At 39.0% G+C, this 15,067-nt stretch overlaps 4 protein-coding genes and 1 non-coding gene across 7 annotated transcripts; 3 read left to right on the top strand and 2 right to left on the bottom strand.

Moving 5' to 3' along the window:
- The first annotated feature begins 27 nt into the window (after positions 1-27).
- On the top strand, positions 28-3,377 carry LOC9328787 (coilin). 2 transcript variants are annotated; one of them, XM_021011454.1, is made up of 13 exons: positions 28-352; positions 445-509; positions 596-856; positions 932-1,087; positions 1,191-1,257; positions 1,413-1,490; positions 1,611-1,797; positions 1,881-1,921; positions 2,001-2,198; positions 2,289-2,360; positions 2,453-2,602; positions 2,726-2,876; positions 2,957-3,377. In XM_021011454.1, the coding sequence occupies exons 1-13, from the start codon at positions 155-157 to the stop codon at positions 3,148-3,150; spliced, it is 1,818 nt and encodes a 605-aa protein (XP_020867113.1). In that variant the 5' UTR covers positions 28-154; the 3' UTR covers positions 3,151-3,377. The 2 variants fall into 2 exon arrangements, with proteins under 2 accessions (XP_020867113.1, XP_020867114.1); XM_021011455.1 differs by having other exon boundaries at positions 35-352; positions 1,194-1,257.
- Positions 3,378-3,466: 89 nt separating this feature from the next.
- On the top strand, positions 3,467-6,964 carry LOC9328786 (eukaryotic translation initiation factor 4B2). The gene is made up of 3 exons (XM_002892678.2): positions 3,467-5,075; positions 5,874-6,305; positions 6,551-6,964. The coding sequence occupies exons 1-3, from the start codon at positions 3,877-3,879 to the stop codon at positions 6,576-6,578; spliced, it is 1,659 nt and encodes a 552-aa protein (XP_002892724.1). The 5' UTR covers positions 3,467-3,876; the 3' UTR covers positions 6,579-6,964.
- A 252-nt stretch (positions 6,965-7,216) lies between these two features.
- TRNAR-ACG lies at positions 7,217-7,289 on the bottom strand. The gene has a single exon. It is a non-coding gene; the product is annotated as a tRNA-Arg (tRNA).
- A 644-nt stretch (positions 7,290-7,933) lies between these two features.
- LOC9326043 lies at positions 7,934-11,347 on the top strand. 2 transcript variants are annotated; one of them, XM_002892677.2, is made up of 14 exons: positions 7,934-8,088; positions 8,722-8,825; positions 8,922-9,033; positions 9,121-9,270; positions 9,347-9,451; positions 9,557-9,640; positions 9,713-9,828; positions 9,924-10,025; positions 10,114-10,227; positions 10,312-10,368; positions 10,444-10,564; positions 10,653-10,727; positions 10,819-10,854; positions 10,942-11,347. In XM_002892677.2, exons 2-14 carry the CDS (start codon positions 8,794-8,796, stop codon positions 11,041-11,043), a joined length of 1,206 nt encoding a protein of 401 aa, XP_002892723.1. In that variant the 5' UTR covers positions 7,934-8,088; positions 8,722-8,793; the 3' UTR covers positions 11,044-11,347. The 2 variants fall into 2 exon arrangements, with proteins under 2 accessions (XP_002892723.1, XP_020867959.1); XM_021012300.1 differs by lacking the exon at positions 7,934-8,088 and adding an exon at positions 8,168-8,279.
- A 63-nt stretch (positions 11,348-11,410) lies between these two features.
- On the bottom strand, positions 11,411-13,985 carry LOC9326042. The gene is made up of 2 exons (XM_002889933.2): positions 13,403-13,985; positions 11,411-13,016 (listed from the first exon to the last, which is right to left on the bottom strand). The coding sequence occupies exons 1-2, from the start codon at positions 13,481-13,483 to the stop codon at positions 11,919-11,921; spliced, it is 1,179 nt and encodes a 392-aa protein (XP_002889979.1). The 5' UTR covers positions 13,484-13,985; the 3' UTR covers positions 11,411-11,918.
- Positions 13,986-15,067: the final 1,082 nt, after the last annotated feature.

Here is a 15,067-nt window from a genome sequence, read left to right as displayed (position 1 = left end):
CCTCTCTGTGAACGAGAGTGTTAGGTTTGGCTTTAATTTTCTCCTTTTGCTCCTTCTTCTCCGTCTTTGGAGCTCTGACAGGGTTTAAGGATTCCGAAAGCTCAAAACTTTGGCGAAATCTCTCTCATTTCTACTTGTCTGAAGTTCGTCTACGATGGAGGAAGAGAAGGTGAGGATTCGTCTGGTGTTTGAAGACCGACGGATTCTTAGTAAGTATCAGAAGAAGCAAGGTTTAACACGGAGCTGGGTTGTTCTGAATCGTAAACGTCACCGAACTGTATCAGAGTTTTCTGATCATCTCTTTCGCACATTCAGCCTCTGTGAAGCTTGTCCTCTTGGCCTCACTCTATCTGTACGGTTACTTCTTTTTGCCCTAATTTCAGTGAAATCAAATTTGTCAATGTTGACGCCATTAATGCTTACATTATCTTTTGGGTCTTTTAGATGGATGGTTTCGTTTTGCCACCATTCGAGTCGAGCTGTGTATTGAAGGATAAAGATATCGTTCGGTTAGTTTCATCAATCCCTTAAAGCTTTTTCCTTTGAGCTTTTATTAAGTATCATTAGTGTTAAATTTTGCGTTTTTTCCATGTAGTGTTAAGAAGAAGAAAGAATCTTTGTTGGAGATTGTTGGGGAAGACAGTGAGGAGAATGTTTACAACGCTATTGAGGTTGAGGAGAGGCCTCAATTTCGTCCTGGTGAAATGCTTCTTGCTAATGAGGAATTCCAGAACGAAACTGGAGGATATGAAAGTGAGTCTGAGGAAGATGAGGTTGAAGAGGAAGCAGAAGAGTTTGTGCCAGAGAAGAAGACTTCTAAGAAACGTAAAGCTTCCAGCAAAAGCCTAAGCTCCAAGTAGGATCTCTACTAGAACGATTCTTAGTTACCTAAATGTGTATTTTTTGTTATTCACGTTTGATGATGATGTAGGAGGAAGAAGTGTAAGTTAGCTACTACTGAAGAATCTCCCGAGGAAAGAGAAAACACAGCTGTTGTGAAGAAGAAGAAGAAATCATTGGATGTACAAAGAGCTGAAAATGATGAACAGGATAACGGTAACACCAAGCCCATTACCAAATCAAAGAGGTACGTGGACTTTTGCTTTGTCAAAACTCGCTTGCAAATTTTTAATCCTCTTGACTCATGTCGAACTAGTCATTTTTCCATTCCCTTGCCATTGTGATTGCAGGTCATCGCAACAAGAAGAGAGCAAAGAGCCTAACGATCTGTGCCAACAATCTACTGAAACTAAAAAGGTTTAAGTTTACTTAGTTGTTGCAAGGAATTAGAATGAACAATCTGTATATAGTGTAAAATTCCTTGATGTTTGTAGATGCAGGGATTGGCCTTTTGTTTCATTTACTCATTTAGCTTCCTATCAATCCTTCACTCTTCCTTATTTTTATTTTAGACACCTAGCAGAAGTGCTCGACGTAAGAAGGCGAAACGGCAATGGCTGAGAGAGAAAACAAAACTAGAGAAGGAAGAGGTTCTTCATCAAATACTTCAAAACTTAAAATGATAAGATTTATGTATCGATCACGTGTTTTAGTGATGTACAGCCTGCACTTCAACACTGATATCTTCTTTCTTGTTACACGATTTGCAGCTTCAACAGAAGCAGTTGGTTGTAGCACCCAGTCAAAAACCAGTCATCACTATAGATTACCAAGCAACCGAGGAAAATCACTGTGAAGCTCTTGAAAATCAACAGCCAGATGACCTTAGTGATGGTGTCGGGGATGAAGTGGTTCCTGTGGAAGTGAGGCCAGGCCACATTCGCTTCAAGCCACTCAGTAAATTATTATGCAAATTGCTCTCTACGTAGCTGTTTGTGCGTTTGTAAGGCGTCTCACTCCCTTATATGCTTAATTTTCAGCTGGAACAGATGAAGCTCCCCTTGAAAGTGAACCTCCTGCGGTATGACTTACACCTATCTTTGTATCCTTAAAGCGATGCCAAATCTGAATCAGTAATGATCATGTCTAAATAATGTTAGGAAAAATTCTTGTGGAATGGAAACATGACGAAGAAGAAAGGACAGAAATGGGGCACAGAGAAGTCAGGATTTTCCAAACGATATGCTCAGGATTTCAATGAAGATACTACTTATCAGACACAGCCCACTGAAGCAGAGACACCTGCTAAGGGTCCGATCGATTATGAACAGCTTGTGGCTTACACTGGCTCAGTAAAGGTTTGCTTATAGTATTTACTACCACCCAGCAAATTGTTTATAGATTCAGCATTTTTAAACTCCTCAACTCCTGGTTTGTTAACTTTACAGAAAGGAGATGTTATTGCATACCGCCTCATTGAGCTAACATCATCTTGGACGCCAGAGGTTTCCTCTTTTCGGGTAAAATTTCTTGCTCTCCTTTTAAGCCAAATTGACCAATCAACTCTTTTTCTGAGGAACCTATCCCCTTTACAATATACTTCGCTTGGTAGGTTGGGAAGATAAGCTACTATGATCCAGACTCCAAGAAGGTGACATTGATGCCTGTTCAAGAATTTCCAATCGAGAAAAAGACAGAAGAGGACGACGATTTCTCCATGGAACCTGATACAGCTCTTTATAAAGAAGACGGATCCTTGGAGGTATGCTTCACGATTTACATTATGTCATACATATCTTATGAACAAGAACACAGATCTGGTTCTTGTAGTTGTTTGCTTGCTAAGCATCACAATTCTAATATAAGAAAGAATTTGCTTCTGCAGATAGAATTTTCTGCTCTGCTCGATGTCCGCAGTGTCAAAACTAGCAGCTCAGATTCTGCAGAAGTCGCCAAGTCAGCACCGCCCGAGCCTGACCAGTCAGCTACAAAGCTAAAGCTAAGCGCAAACAAAGATTTGCAAACCCCTATAAAAGGTAAATTTTCCAACAATCTTGGATTGCATTGTATTGAAATGGAGTCTTATTAACTTTCATTGGACGTATGTGAATTGCAGAAAATGGAAAAGTGAACCCTTGGGAAGAACTAAGTGAAGCTTTAAGTGCGAAAAAAGCAGAGTTGTCTCAGGCCAACAATGGGTGGAACAAGAAAGGGAGTTCAAGTGGAGGAGGCTCATGGTCTTACAAGGCACTGCGAGGCAGTGCTATGGGTCCTGTAATGAACTATCTCAGATCTCAGAAAGAGATTTGAGAAATCAGTACACATCTCTAGAAGAAACTCTGATGCTTTTTTCTTCATTTTGGATTATGAAAAACTCAGACAAAGAGTAGAGAAAGCCATTTTGTTTTGATGCTGTGAAGGCACTGCTGAGCTTTCTAAGGGTAAAGGTTTATGTATAGAGAAAAACGATGAATGTGTACTACTCTCAATATCAATTTCAATTTCAATTTATCTGAAACATGAAATGCGTTAGATCATATCCAATTATGTCTTCAGCTTTTATAATCATCGAATTTAAAGAAATGGATGCTGTATGTTTTGAAGTTGGTGGGAAAAGAGATTAATTTGATAAGAATCGGCAAAAAACAAAGAAGACTCATGACCGTTCGTTTCTTCTTCAAGTCAACCGTCACTTGCTTACACGTCGCGTGAACGTTCAAGCCATTAACTTCCTCGTAAAACTGATTGCTACGTGTACCACACGCTCCAATCCCGCGCGTATTGCTATATCTCTTTCTCCGTCCATTGCTCCTCCGTTGCGAAACCTACAAACAAACAAACCAGCTTCACAAGGAATAAAAATCCGATTTTTACATAAAATTTTCATCTTTCGGCGACGACGAGAGAATCTTGAGATTGGATTCGATTTCAGGGCAGTAACTTTGATTGGAGTCTTTAGATTCGTCACTCTCAATTTGTGTTGTGCGTTTTTTCAGATCTGGGGGAATCTCCGAATTTGGAATTGAAAAATCACAGATGTCGAAACCTTGGGGTGGAATCGGCGCATGGGCCGATGAGGCTGAGCGTGCCGATGAAGAGCAAGCTGCTGAAGCTACAGCCACGGCGGCGGATTCTCAGAGTTTCCCGAGTTTGAAAGAGGCTGCGACTGCTAAGTCTTCTAAGAAGAAGAAGAAGATGACTTTATCGGAGTTTACCAAAGGAGCATACACTGCTCCAAGTTCTGCTGGATTGACGAGGGAACAGATGCTTCAGCTTCCTACTGGTCCTAGACAACGTTCTGAGGAGGAAATGCAACCTGGTCGTCTCGGTGGTGGATTCTCTTCTTATGGTGGAGGAAGGTCTAGTGGACCTCCGGGAAGAATGTCACGAGATCGAGACGATTCTGATGGGTCTTGGGGCGGTGGTGGTGGTGGTAGGAGATCTTATGGCGGATTTGATGATGATCAGAGAGGATCTAATTCTAGGGTTTCTGATTTACCACAAGTGTCTAGGGCTGATGAGGATGATGATTGGGGAAAAGGAAAGAAATCGCTTCCTTCGTTTGATCAAGGACGTCAAGGTAGTCGTTATGGTGGTCTTGGAGGCGGGGGTGGTGGTGCTGGCAGTTATGGCGGAGGAGGTGGTGGTGCTGGCAGTTATGGCGGCGGAGGTGGTGGTGCTGGTGGTGGAGGTGGATTCTCTAAAGCTGATGAGGTTGATAATTGGGCAGCGGGTAAAGCAAAATCATCTACATTTGGGTCGGGTTTCCGTGACTCTGGACCAGAGCCTGACCGGTGGGCCCGAGGAGTCCTCCCTTCCGGTGGTGGTGTTCAGGAGGAGCGTCGTCGTCTTGTATTAGAACCACGAAAGGTTGATGCAGGAGGGAGTGAAACTCCAACTGCTGGGAAGACGAGTAAGCCAAACCCATTTGGAGCTGCTAGACCGAGAGAGCAAGTTTTGGCGGAGAAAGGATTGGACTGGAAGAAACTTGACTCGGATATTGAGGCCAAAAAGGGACAAACAAGCAGACCATCGAGTGCGCAATCCAGCAGACCATCAAGTGCTCAATCTAACAGGTCCGAGAGTTCAGCATTGAACAATGTGGAGAATGTGGTGAAGCCGAGACCAAAGGTGAATCCTTTCGGTGATGCAAAACCTCGGGAAGTATTGCTGGAGGAACAAGGGAAAGATTGGCGCAAAATTGATTCTGAACTCGAGCATCGCAGGGTTGACAGGTCCTTATTCATTTGGATTTTCTTTATTTTCTCTGAGCAATGTTGGTTTACGTTAATTCTATGTTGTTGCCATGGTTTGAATGTTAATTATTTCTCAAATAATCCGCTGTTCTACATACTGAATCAGAAAGTTTGAATTTTTAAGTGATGTAAATTGGTGAACCAATAGTGATAGGAAATTATATTCAAAGCAATAACTTTAGGTAACTTTGCCACTTCTGCATATTGTTTCAAATTCAAAATGGAAACTAATGGAATGACTTATCTACTTAAGTTTTAGTGTATTCGTGGTTTTCTTTTGATGACATGTTGAATGAATGTCCTCTTAAGCATCTCTTAGGCATTAGACTCTCATCTAAAAGTTTGCTTCATCACCTAGTGCCAAATTTTGGCACATCATTTGAAGTACCAAATATGTGCATTGCCCATTTCTTTGGCAAATGTATCGATGTTTGTTCTCTCAACTGAGCTCTTTTTGGACGTTGTTTGTTCCTTTTATCTTTTTTATTCAGCCTCGTTGGGAAGTTAAAGAAAATCATAGAATGTAACTTGTAAGATAGCTCTTGGATTTTTTTTGGCATCTCATCTCTACGCCTAAGTTTTTCTTTGTTAACGCATGCTTTCACATTCGTCTGATTTTTGTGTCTACTTTCGATTACTTTTTTGTTCTGAAATCTGTGATGCCTTGCATTGGTATATGAATAATTTCCCTATGATTATGTTGATGACTTTCTAGATCATCTGCTAATAAGATTTGGTCTCACTTTTCATCTCTGTCTTCTGAAACAAAAATTCCAGGCCTGAAACAGAAGGAGAGAGGATGTTGAAGGAAGAGATCGAAGAACTACGGAAGAAACTCGAGAAGGAAGCTGCCATTGCACCTGAGAGCAAGGAATCTCATCAGGAATCCGACAGTAATCACCAAAATCTACCGGATCTCATACGCGAGAAAGAAAAGGACCTGGACTTGCTGATCCGTGAACTGGACGACAAAGTCAGGTTCAGGCCACGAGCAGTTGAGAGGCCTGGATCCAGTGCAAGCAGAGCCGGTTCCTATTCAGAAAGACCTCATTCACGGGCTGGATCAATCGATGAGTCTAGGAACGTCGAACCCATGGAAAGACCTAGATCACGTGGCACAGGCGATAATTGGCCAAGACCAGTAGATGATCGAAGAAACTTCCAAGGAAGCAAGGAACGTGGATTCTTCAGCAACAGAAACTTCGACAGGTTAGTCTTTTAACATCTGATTCAATCCCATTACAAAGAACAGACTTACAATATACTCGTATTCTCATTCAGAAGCTTCCTACTTATCTGGATTTTGGCATGAACCCAAAAGTCTAAAAACTTAGAATAAATGCTAACTTTAGTACGAAGATCCAAACTTGAGTCATTCCTAATGATGTTTGCATCTATGTATCAAGATCTTGAGATGCGAGTGAACTAACATTTGAAATTTTCGGGTTTCACAGGTCATCATCGTCAAGGGATGGATGGTAAAAAAGGAAACTAAGGATGAATGTGGAATGAGATTAGAGAGTTTGGTTGACACACCATTCTCAGATTTTGAAGAAGGCAGATAAGAGAGAAGCTTCAATAATATTAATAAGAAAAATTCATCTCCTTTTAAAAACCTAATTTTAGGGGTTTTTTTGTTTTTGTTTTTTATTGGTGCATCTTCAGAATTAAAAGCCTAATGGTTTCTTCATCTTGTTGTTTTTTGGGTCATTTGCTCGTGAAACGGCAGAGCGCAAGACTTGTGACAATTGATGTGTCTTCAGAATTTTTGGAGACAGAGACTGTTCTGTTCTTCTTCTCTGTTTAAGAAGTCTATCTACCACTACTGTCATCTTCTATTTAAGATTTGTGCAGCTTTGTGTTTAGTCGAGGCTTTGTCATTTTGGTAAAAAGTGAGATTTCACATTTTTGGATTCGTTGCACATAGCTTGACAATCATGTTAAGCAATAAAGAAGACTTGAAAGGTAAAAGAACATTGTCGTAAAGAAGAAAGGTTCTCTTAGTTTACAGCTTCGAAAGGGTATCTACTTATTCACCATGTTCCATAGCTTAGATTTGAAGATGAATAAGATGATCTACACGATAAACTAACTGCCAGGAAATAGTGTAAACAGAAAAACGACTCCACTGGGGATCGAACCCAGAATCTCTGGTTTCGTAGACCAGCGCCTTATCCATTGGGCCATGGAGTCACTTTGTACTATTGGTTTGAAGGTAAATTATTAATCCAACAATGTCTTACAAAGGCATTTGCAACTTCCATAGAGAAGTTATTTAGCCATTTATTATATTCACCATTATTAAACACATTTTTGTTTCAGATTTGTACATTACACCGAAAGGATCTTGTGTCGATAATGAGGATGTTAGTATTCTACAACAGGTGTATGAAATATGATTATTGTCAACTAGTATTAAGTTAGATGCTCACGATTCTGCACGTAGTATTAAAACCTAGTAAAGTCATATCTGTATACATAAACATATCCGAAAATATATGAGCTTTGATAATCCAAGGTAAATCAACAAAAAATCGTCATTTCGAAGAGCTCATGATTCCTAACAGAAGAAAGAGACCTTGTCATGACTCATGAGAAATGTTACAACCTTTGATTCTTTGTTCATGGTCAATCAATGTAGCCAAAATGTGTTTTCTTTCATGACTGCAAATGCAACCCTAGATCATTGGGTCATAATGAGCGTTTGCAACCCTAGATATCAGTAAGTAGACTTTAGTGTCTTGACAAGCTAAAAGTCAACTTGTCAACTTTCTCTTGAGTCTTGACCTACATAAACCCGTAAGTCGTCGTCGCGTCACATGGGATCAGTTCAAACACACTTCGCTTTTTTGTTTTTGGGGCAAACATCCTCTCTGTTTTCTTTTTTAATTTTTATCTCTCCATCCTTTATCAAAAAACAACAATTCTCAGAGTCAAGTTCATCAGAAAATTTTCAAAGACGACGGCTTCTTCTGAGATTTCATTCTTCTGGGTAATTGATTTTATTGCTTAAAGTTACATCCTTTTTTACGTTATTCAACGATCTTGCTCAGTGTTTCTCCGACTAAAAATTTTCCGTTGCTTCTCTCGTCTCATTTATTTGTTCGTAACGTGATTTTACTACTTCTGTTACTCGAGTAGCGATTACCCTTCTTATGCCCGAATCTGATTCGTCTTCTTTAGGTTTTGTCTTCTCCCATATAGCTCAAAGTTGGTAACTTTGTTTACTTGCCAGTAACTAGTACCAACGTTTTCTTTTTGAAGTAAATCTCTAATCCATGACATGGATCTGCTTTAACTTTTATCTTTAGGATTTTGGAATTTTTATCGTTTAATGAAAGAGATTTCAATTTGCTTACACCTCTTGCTCTGTTAATGAATCGCATCGCATCAGACCTCGATCTCACGAGTTTTAATCAGGAAGCAATTGTTACAGAGTTATCTCAAATTTTCCATTTTTGGTGATGTTTGCTCTTTTTAAGCTTTAAGCTAGATATTCCCAGCTCACTAGTTTTTTTAACTTCTTCCCACTAACTTGTAAATCTTTCTACTTGAATTCATTTGAGGAGTGGATCTGAATCTAAAGATGACATTTTCATTCCTGTTCAATCTCCGTGTGATGCAGATAAGAAATTTCCAGAGACTGAAGTTTCCATTGAATGTATTGTTCTTGGAGAACTTAAACCGGATTCAGGACATGGCTAACCGAACAGACAACTCGAATCGCTGGTTAGATTCACCAATATCCTGAGCTTATTGCTTGATTCATGTTTTAAGATGATCACAATAGAAAAATGAATTTGTATGTTACTTCTTTGTTTGCAGTTCGAATGGTAAAAAGCCAAATGATGGAATGAGACTCATTATAGCAACATTCGTAGGAATAGTTATCGGTTTCTTCTTGGGGATATCTTTCCCTACATTATCACTAACAAAAGTGAGCTATATCTTTAGCTTTTTGTTCCTATTTTCTCTCAAGACTTTATGCTTAATGTGTTTCATGTGCCAACTTGATAACTTTCAGCTAAATTTCCCCTCTGGCATTCTTCCCTCTGTTGATATTGCTTATGTAGAAGATGAGACACCAGAAACATCGAGTGAAACGCTTTTACATACATGGTCATCTAGGAGTCCATTACACAGGGCTAATTCGAGTGATGCACCGCATTGGAAGGCATTATTTCTTTCTCTTTGATCTTTTAGTGATAGTGACAAGATCTTGTAAACTAATCCTAATAAGGATTATGCAGATTTGGGTTCCATCGAATCCCCGAGGTGCAGAAATGCTGACTCCTGGTATCATTGCATCTGAATCAGATTACTACATACGCAGACTTTGGGGATTACCTGAGGAGGTAGTATAATGTTTGATCCTTTAGTGTTTCCTCCTAAAAATCTCATCTTTCCAACAGCATTGAATTGTCTGATCGTGGGTTTGTTCTCATGTCTTACTTCTTTAGGATGTTCCTGTGAAGCCAAAGTATCTCATTGCTTTTACTGTTGGTTTTGGGCAGAAAGTAAACGTTGATGCTTGTGTCAAGAAGGTAAAATCTTATGCAGGCTCTCTTCTCTATCTGAAAAAAGCTTAGAGTCTTTCTTCTTCTTTTTTACTGCAGTTTTCAGAAGATTTCACAATTGTTCTGTTCCACTACGATGGACGAACCACAGAATGGGACGAATTCGAATGGTCCAAACGCGCAATACACGTGAGCGTGCCAAAGCAAACCAAGTGGTAAACGTAACTATACTTTGCTCTAACTACTCCAATCTTCATGAGGCTAGCTTGTTTAACCATTGAATCTCACTGGTTATGATTTTCATCACAAGGTGGTATGCTAAACGGTTTCTGCATCCTGACATCGTGGCACCTTATGACTATGTATTCATCTGGGATGAAGACCTCGGCCTTGAAAACTTCGATGTAGAAGAGTGCGTCTTCTTGCTCATTTCTAACAAAAAATCGCCGCACGAATCCTAGTTCAGAAAATTTGAATATGTGCTTCTATCTCTTGTGCAGGTACATTAGGCTGATAAAGAAACACGGTCTAGAGATATCGCAGCCTGCTGTGGAGTCTAAAACAAAGATCACATGGGAGATAACAAAGAGAAAAACCAAAGGAGAAGTTCACAAGTAAGCAAATTTACAATTCCAAACATCAAAAGGCGAAAACTTTAAGTAACTAATCATTTTCTTTCTGCAAAATCTAATCACCAGAGATTCCAAGGAGAAACCAGGTCGATGCAATGACCCTCACTTGCCTCCCTGTGCGGCGTACGTAGTCTCAAATGTTCATTACAAAAACATAAATCTATACAATACTCTTGATTCCACTTGATATTCTCATAGGTTTATAGAGATTATGGCTCCAGTATTCTCAAGAGATGCCTGGCGTTGCGTGTGGCATATGATTCAGAACGACTTGGTTCACGGTTGGGGTCTTGATTTTGCACTCCGTAAATGCGTCGAGGTTAATCATTTTGCTACATATCTTGATTCTAAAAACATAGGACCTGTGTTTGGTTATCTACTAAAAAGTTTCCTGATATAACAAACAGCCTGCACATGAGAAGATAGGAGTTGTGGATTCTCAATGGATCATTCATCAATCTCTTCCTTCTTTAGGCAGCCAGGTTCTTGATAATACCTTCTCAAGTTCATTTCAAGTTTTCTGTTTTGTTCATCATATATTGATTCATATTTTTTTGGTTTTCTTTTTACCAGGGAGAGGCACAAGATGGTAAAGCAGGGTGGCAAGGGGTAAGAACTTTGAAACATCAGTATGTAACATAGTATTTGCGGTTTATTGTTACTAATTGATGATGGTTATATGGTTTTGTTGCAAAGGTGAGAGACAGATGTAAACGGGAATGGACAATGTTTCAAAGCCGAATGGCGAGTTCCGAGAAGCAGTATCTCAACGAAATCGCAAACTCAACGATTCATTAGCTGAAGAAACTAAACAAACAGAAAGACAAGTGAAGGATTATACAATGACATGGTAGAGTCCAGAAATGATTAAGCAAATCCAAGTTATACTTTTCATATGATACCTAAGCAACTTATACACAGGACATAATTTTTTAAAGAAACTATTAGAGATCATCCTTCGTTTTTTTTTTTTTGTGTGTTCTTGACCGTCCTTACTTGATTTCTTTTAATCAGGCATAACACAATGTATGCGATATGACCACATGGCCGATGTATTTGTTTCAAAACCTGGAAAAGAGTATTACTTTTCCATATTAGACCACATGGCCTAATTGATGAATAATATTAGTGTTCCTTTTCCATTTAAGTTTTGGGAAATTTCTCATTTACTCATTAACAAGGAAGCTTTATTCATGAGACCAAGTCTCTTAATAACGAACGCATGAAAAACACCAATCCTCGTATATATAACAAACCCAATGAAATCGAGAGAGAAAGAGAGAGATGTACAAAAAGGGTACGTAAATAGTGTCTTGATGCAAAACTTCCCAAAAGGGGAAACTCAGAAGAACACAAACTCATGTTTGATGATGCACAGTCACAGAGAATGAAGGTTTTCATGCCTGATGCGAAATCAGAAACCTGAAGAAACAAAGAGGTCTATCTATGTACAAAAATCTTCACTCTTTAATAATCCTCTCAAAATGCCTGATGAAAAACTCTGCAGCATTCACCGACACCGATAAGCCTCAGACAAAATTGCAGAGATTCTATATCAGCTGTGTAAGTGTTATTAGTCCGGAGGAGGATTCAAGCCAGTCTTTGTTTCCTCTCAATGTAGAGGTCTTAAGATGAACGAGAAGTAAGATTTCATGTGGTGAAGATTCGATCGATCATTCGCTTTCTCTTATGCAATTTCCCGGTAAGAGGAATCTGTACTTATCCGCGTTTTCCAGGAGATACGAAGGAAGATGAACGGCCGAGAAAGAATGCGGTATTGGACCCATTTTCCCTATAATCTCCTTGAAGGTATACTCTTCGGGGAGCATATCGAAAAGATCAGCTCCTTTGCATATAACTCTTTGAACTCTTTTAGGATTCAAGAAATGACCAAACCTCACTCTATCATTATGGCTATATGCTTTCATCTTGAATATAAACTCACTGATCCGTCGAAAGCAAAAGCTACAATGCCATCCTGCATCCGCTAAGATTTCATCAGACTGTCGATAATGAGCATACCGTGTCTTTCCCGTCTCATATCTGTGGACGGAAGCTCTCCAGCTTTTGCTATCAACAAGGAATTCGAACGAGTAAAGATAGTTCTTGAGCCGCAGATGAAGGATCTTCGGGATATCATCGCACCACCTTAAAAGGTTAATGGTGTGTCTACTTGGAATCTCATCGACATCAGACATTAACAACAAGTCATCATCAGTAATCCCAGCAATTCTCAGAAGCTGATCTAGAGCTACCCGCTGATACGCCTCTTCGTAAAACGGATTCTGCCCTTTGACAAATCTTCCACCAACAGTACCATAAGTCAAGCGTGACTCGATAAACTTGAACTCATCTCGGTGAGCAGCAAACACAGGAGGCTTAGGCAACCCAGTGAACGTCGTGTTTGATTCAAGAAGGACAAACTGAGTGATGTAAGGAAACAACTCTCTCCAACGAACAGCGAGGATATCAAGCTCGTTACTGAACAAAACAGCATCATAAACTCGTCTAGGGTATTCTCGTACACCCCAGCCATGGAGTTTACAAAGAGTCTCCATTGAAGCATTCTCGTGGTAGTAATGAGGAATGTCATGAAAAGGTTTAGGTGGTGATTCCCATAATGGCCGGAGAAAGTAAGAAATCTTCTGACCATGGACATAACCAGCGAGTACACATGTGGGAACAATCACTAATAAGAAGATATAAGTCTTCATATCAACACCACGAAGAGCACAACAAAGTCTAGAAAAGCTGAAGAATCTTCCAGGTTCCTGCCAGATAGAGAATAAACAAATATGTTAAACATTAGAACCATAACACAAGAGATGCAGAGCAGAGCAAAGAGACCTGAATAAAAAAAAAGAGAAATTCTTAAATCTAAAACTCAGATCCAAGTTAAATTCTTAAATAGTGAAGAAAAAGAGATTAAAGTTTTGGAATTGGAGAATTAAGAATCGCTTAACATCAAATGCAAGTTCATGCGTAAAATCAAATAAATGGATCGACTTTTTAAGATCTTAAAAGATCCAAAACTGCAAATTTCAAGTAAATGAAGTAAAGATCTCGTTTTTGCACATCAATGTGGTTTCTTCGTTATCTCAGAAACAGAACAAAGGCACACACAAATCTTCACTAAAAAGGAGATCAGAGAACAAACCTGACTACAAACACCGCCGCAGATATCATCAGTCTTCTTAGAACAGTAATGTCCACCAGCTTCTCCCATCATCCACCACATCCCAGTATCAGATCCACCAAATACTTACCAAAATGCCAACCACCTTTTCAAATCTCAAAAACTCGTCTTTCTTTGACAACGAAGCCCAAATATACTTCGCCTGTCTCCAACGACGCCCTTTTGCTACCGGAAAATCAAAATTTCAAATCACTCACTCTCCAAACTCAGCTTGACGACACAGTTAACAAAAACAGAAACTATCCGAAAAACGAAGAGCACAAAACAAGAAACTTTAATCCTTAGTTTCGAGAGAGAAACAAATAAATTTGAATCAGAAGAGAAAAAAACGAATGAGTAAGAGAGAAAGAGGGATACAAGAAAAGGCTGTGTCCTCTCTGGAAATGGGTGGCACTACGCGATTAAGAAAAGAAAAGGGGCCAATTTCACAATTCTTAATAAATTCATCAAATTCTCTGCATTCTCCTCTATTTACGTATTTACCCTTCTCTCACTTCACTCCAAGGACGCTGCGATGTGGGGGTAGTACCGTCATTTAAGAAGCAGCATAACGGTTTACTCGGGCCCCACCACGAGTCTCTCGGACCTGACTCAACGCCTCTGTTTTATTTATGTCGTGTATATGACTTCATTACTAAGCTTCTGACACGTGGCTCTCTAAAATATCTCCTTTGTAATTGGGCTTACTTTTTTAACTCATGGCCCATTTAGACATCCTTAAAAGGTCAAACAAAAGAATCTTATTCCTTTTTTTTATTAGGTATTACTATGATTAAAATGTTTTGGATACAGGGCATCATTTCATGTGTAACAGCAATCCTTAACAAATTATTTCATTTTAATGAGACAAATTGATTCAATGATTGTAAATCTTCAAACAAAGCCAGTGGATCATCGTGACTTGTGTTGTATAGGTCGGCGAGATACATTGACTTAGAAAATTATAAGGTCGTTTACTTATGATTGAGATATTATTTATGACATCTAATTTATATATCCATAGAACTCCTTGACAAATAAGAAAAGTGTTTGTCTACTTGTACGAATTTTTCCACTCTTGATAAGTGAATGGAGTATGTTAGCTTCTTTCTCAGTTTATGATTGCTCAAGTGTACAATAAAAAGAAAACTGATTTATCAATTTCAATCAAAAGATATTATTAGGAATTAGGATAAATTATACGTATGAGAAGGAGTGGAGTATCTGTGTATATGAAAACGAACTGGAGGCGCTTTTGAGAAAATATAAAATTACACGTTTCGATTTGATTTCCAATATTTTCTTCATAACATAAAAGAAAACAATGATGTGTGTTATTAAGACTCAAGTTGCATTGCTCGTTAACGTGTTGCGGTGGTGTTGGATTAGTCGACGTTGACTTGATCTTTTAAGGTCTCCCACTAATAACTTTTGAGGTTTACAACGGCTGAAACGTCACAAGCCCACTATATCATTTGAGTGGAGTAAAAACCTTTAAAATCATCATTCACAAATGTATATTTTGGGAGATTCACTGTGGATTAAGAAAGAAAAACAAGGTACTCTTAAAATTTGTTAAAGAAATGTACTACACTTTCATACATCGAGTTTAACAACTATAGTCCATAGTAATCAAGCACTAACTAT

This window comes from Arabidopsis lyrata, assembly GCF_000004255.2.
Source record: "Arabidopsis lyrata subsp. lyrata unplaced genomic scaffold ARALYscaffold_1, whole genome shotgun sequence".
Lineage (NCBI taxonomy): Eukaryota > Viridiplantae > Streptophyta > Magnoliopsida > Brassicales > Brassicaceae > Arabidopsis > Arabidopsis lyrata.
This window is presented reverse-complemented; position numbering and strand designations above follow the sequence as displayed.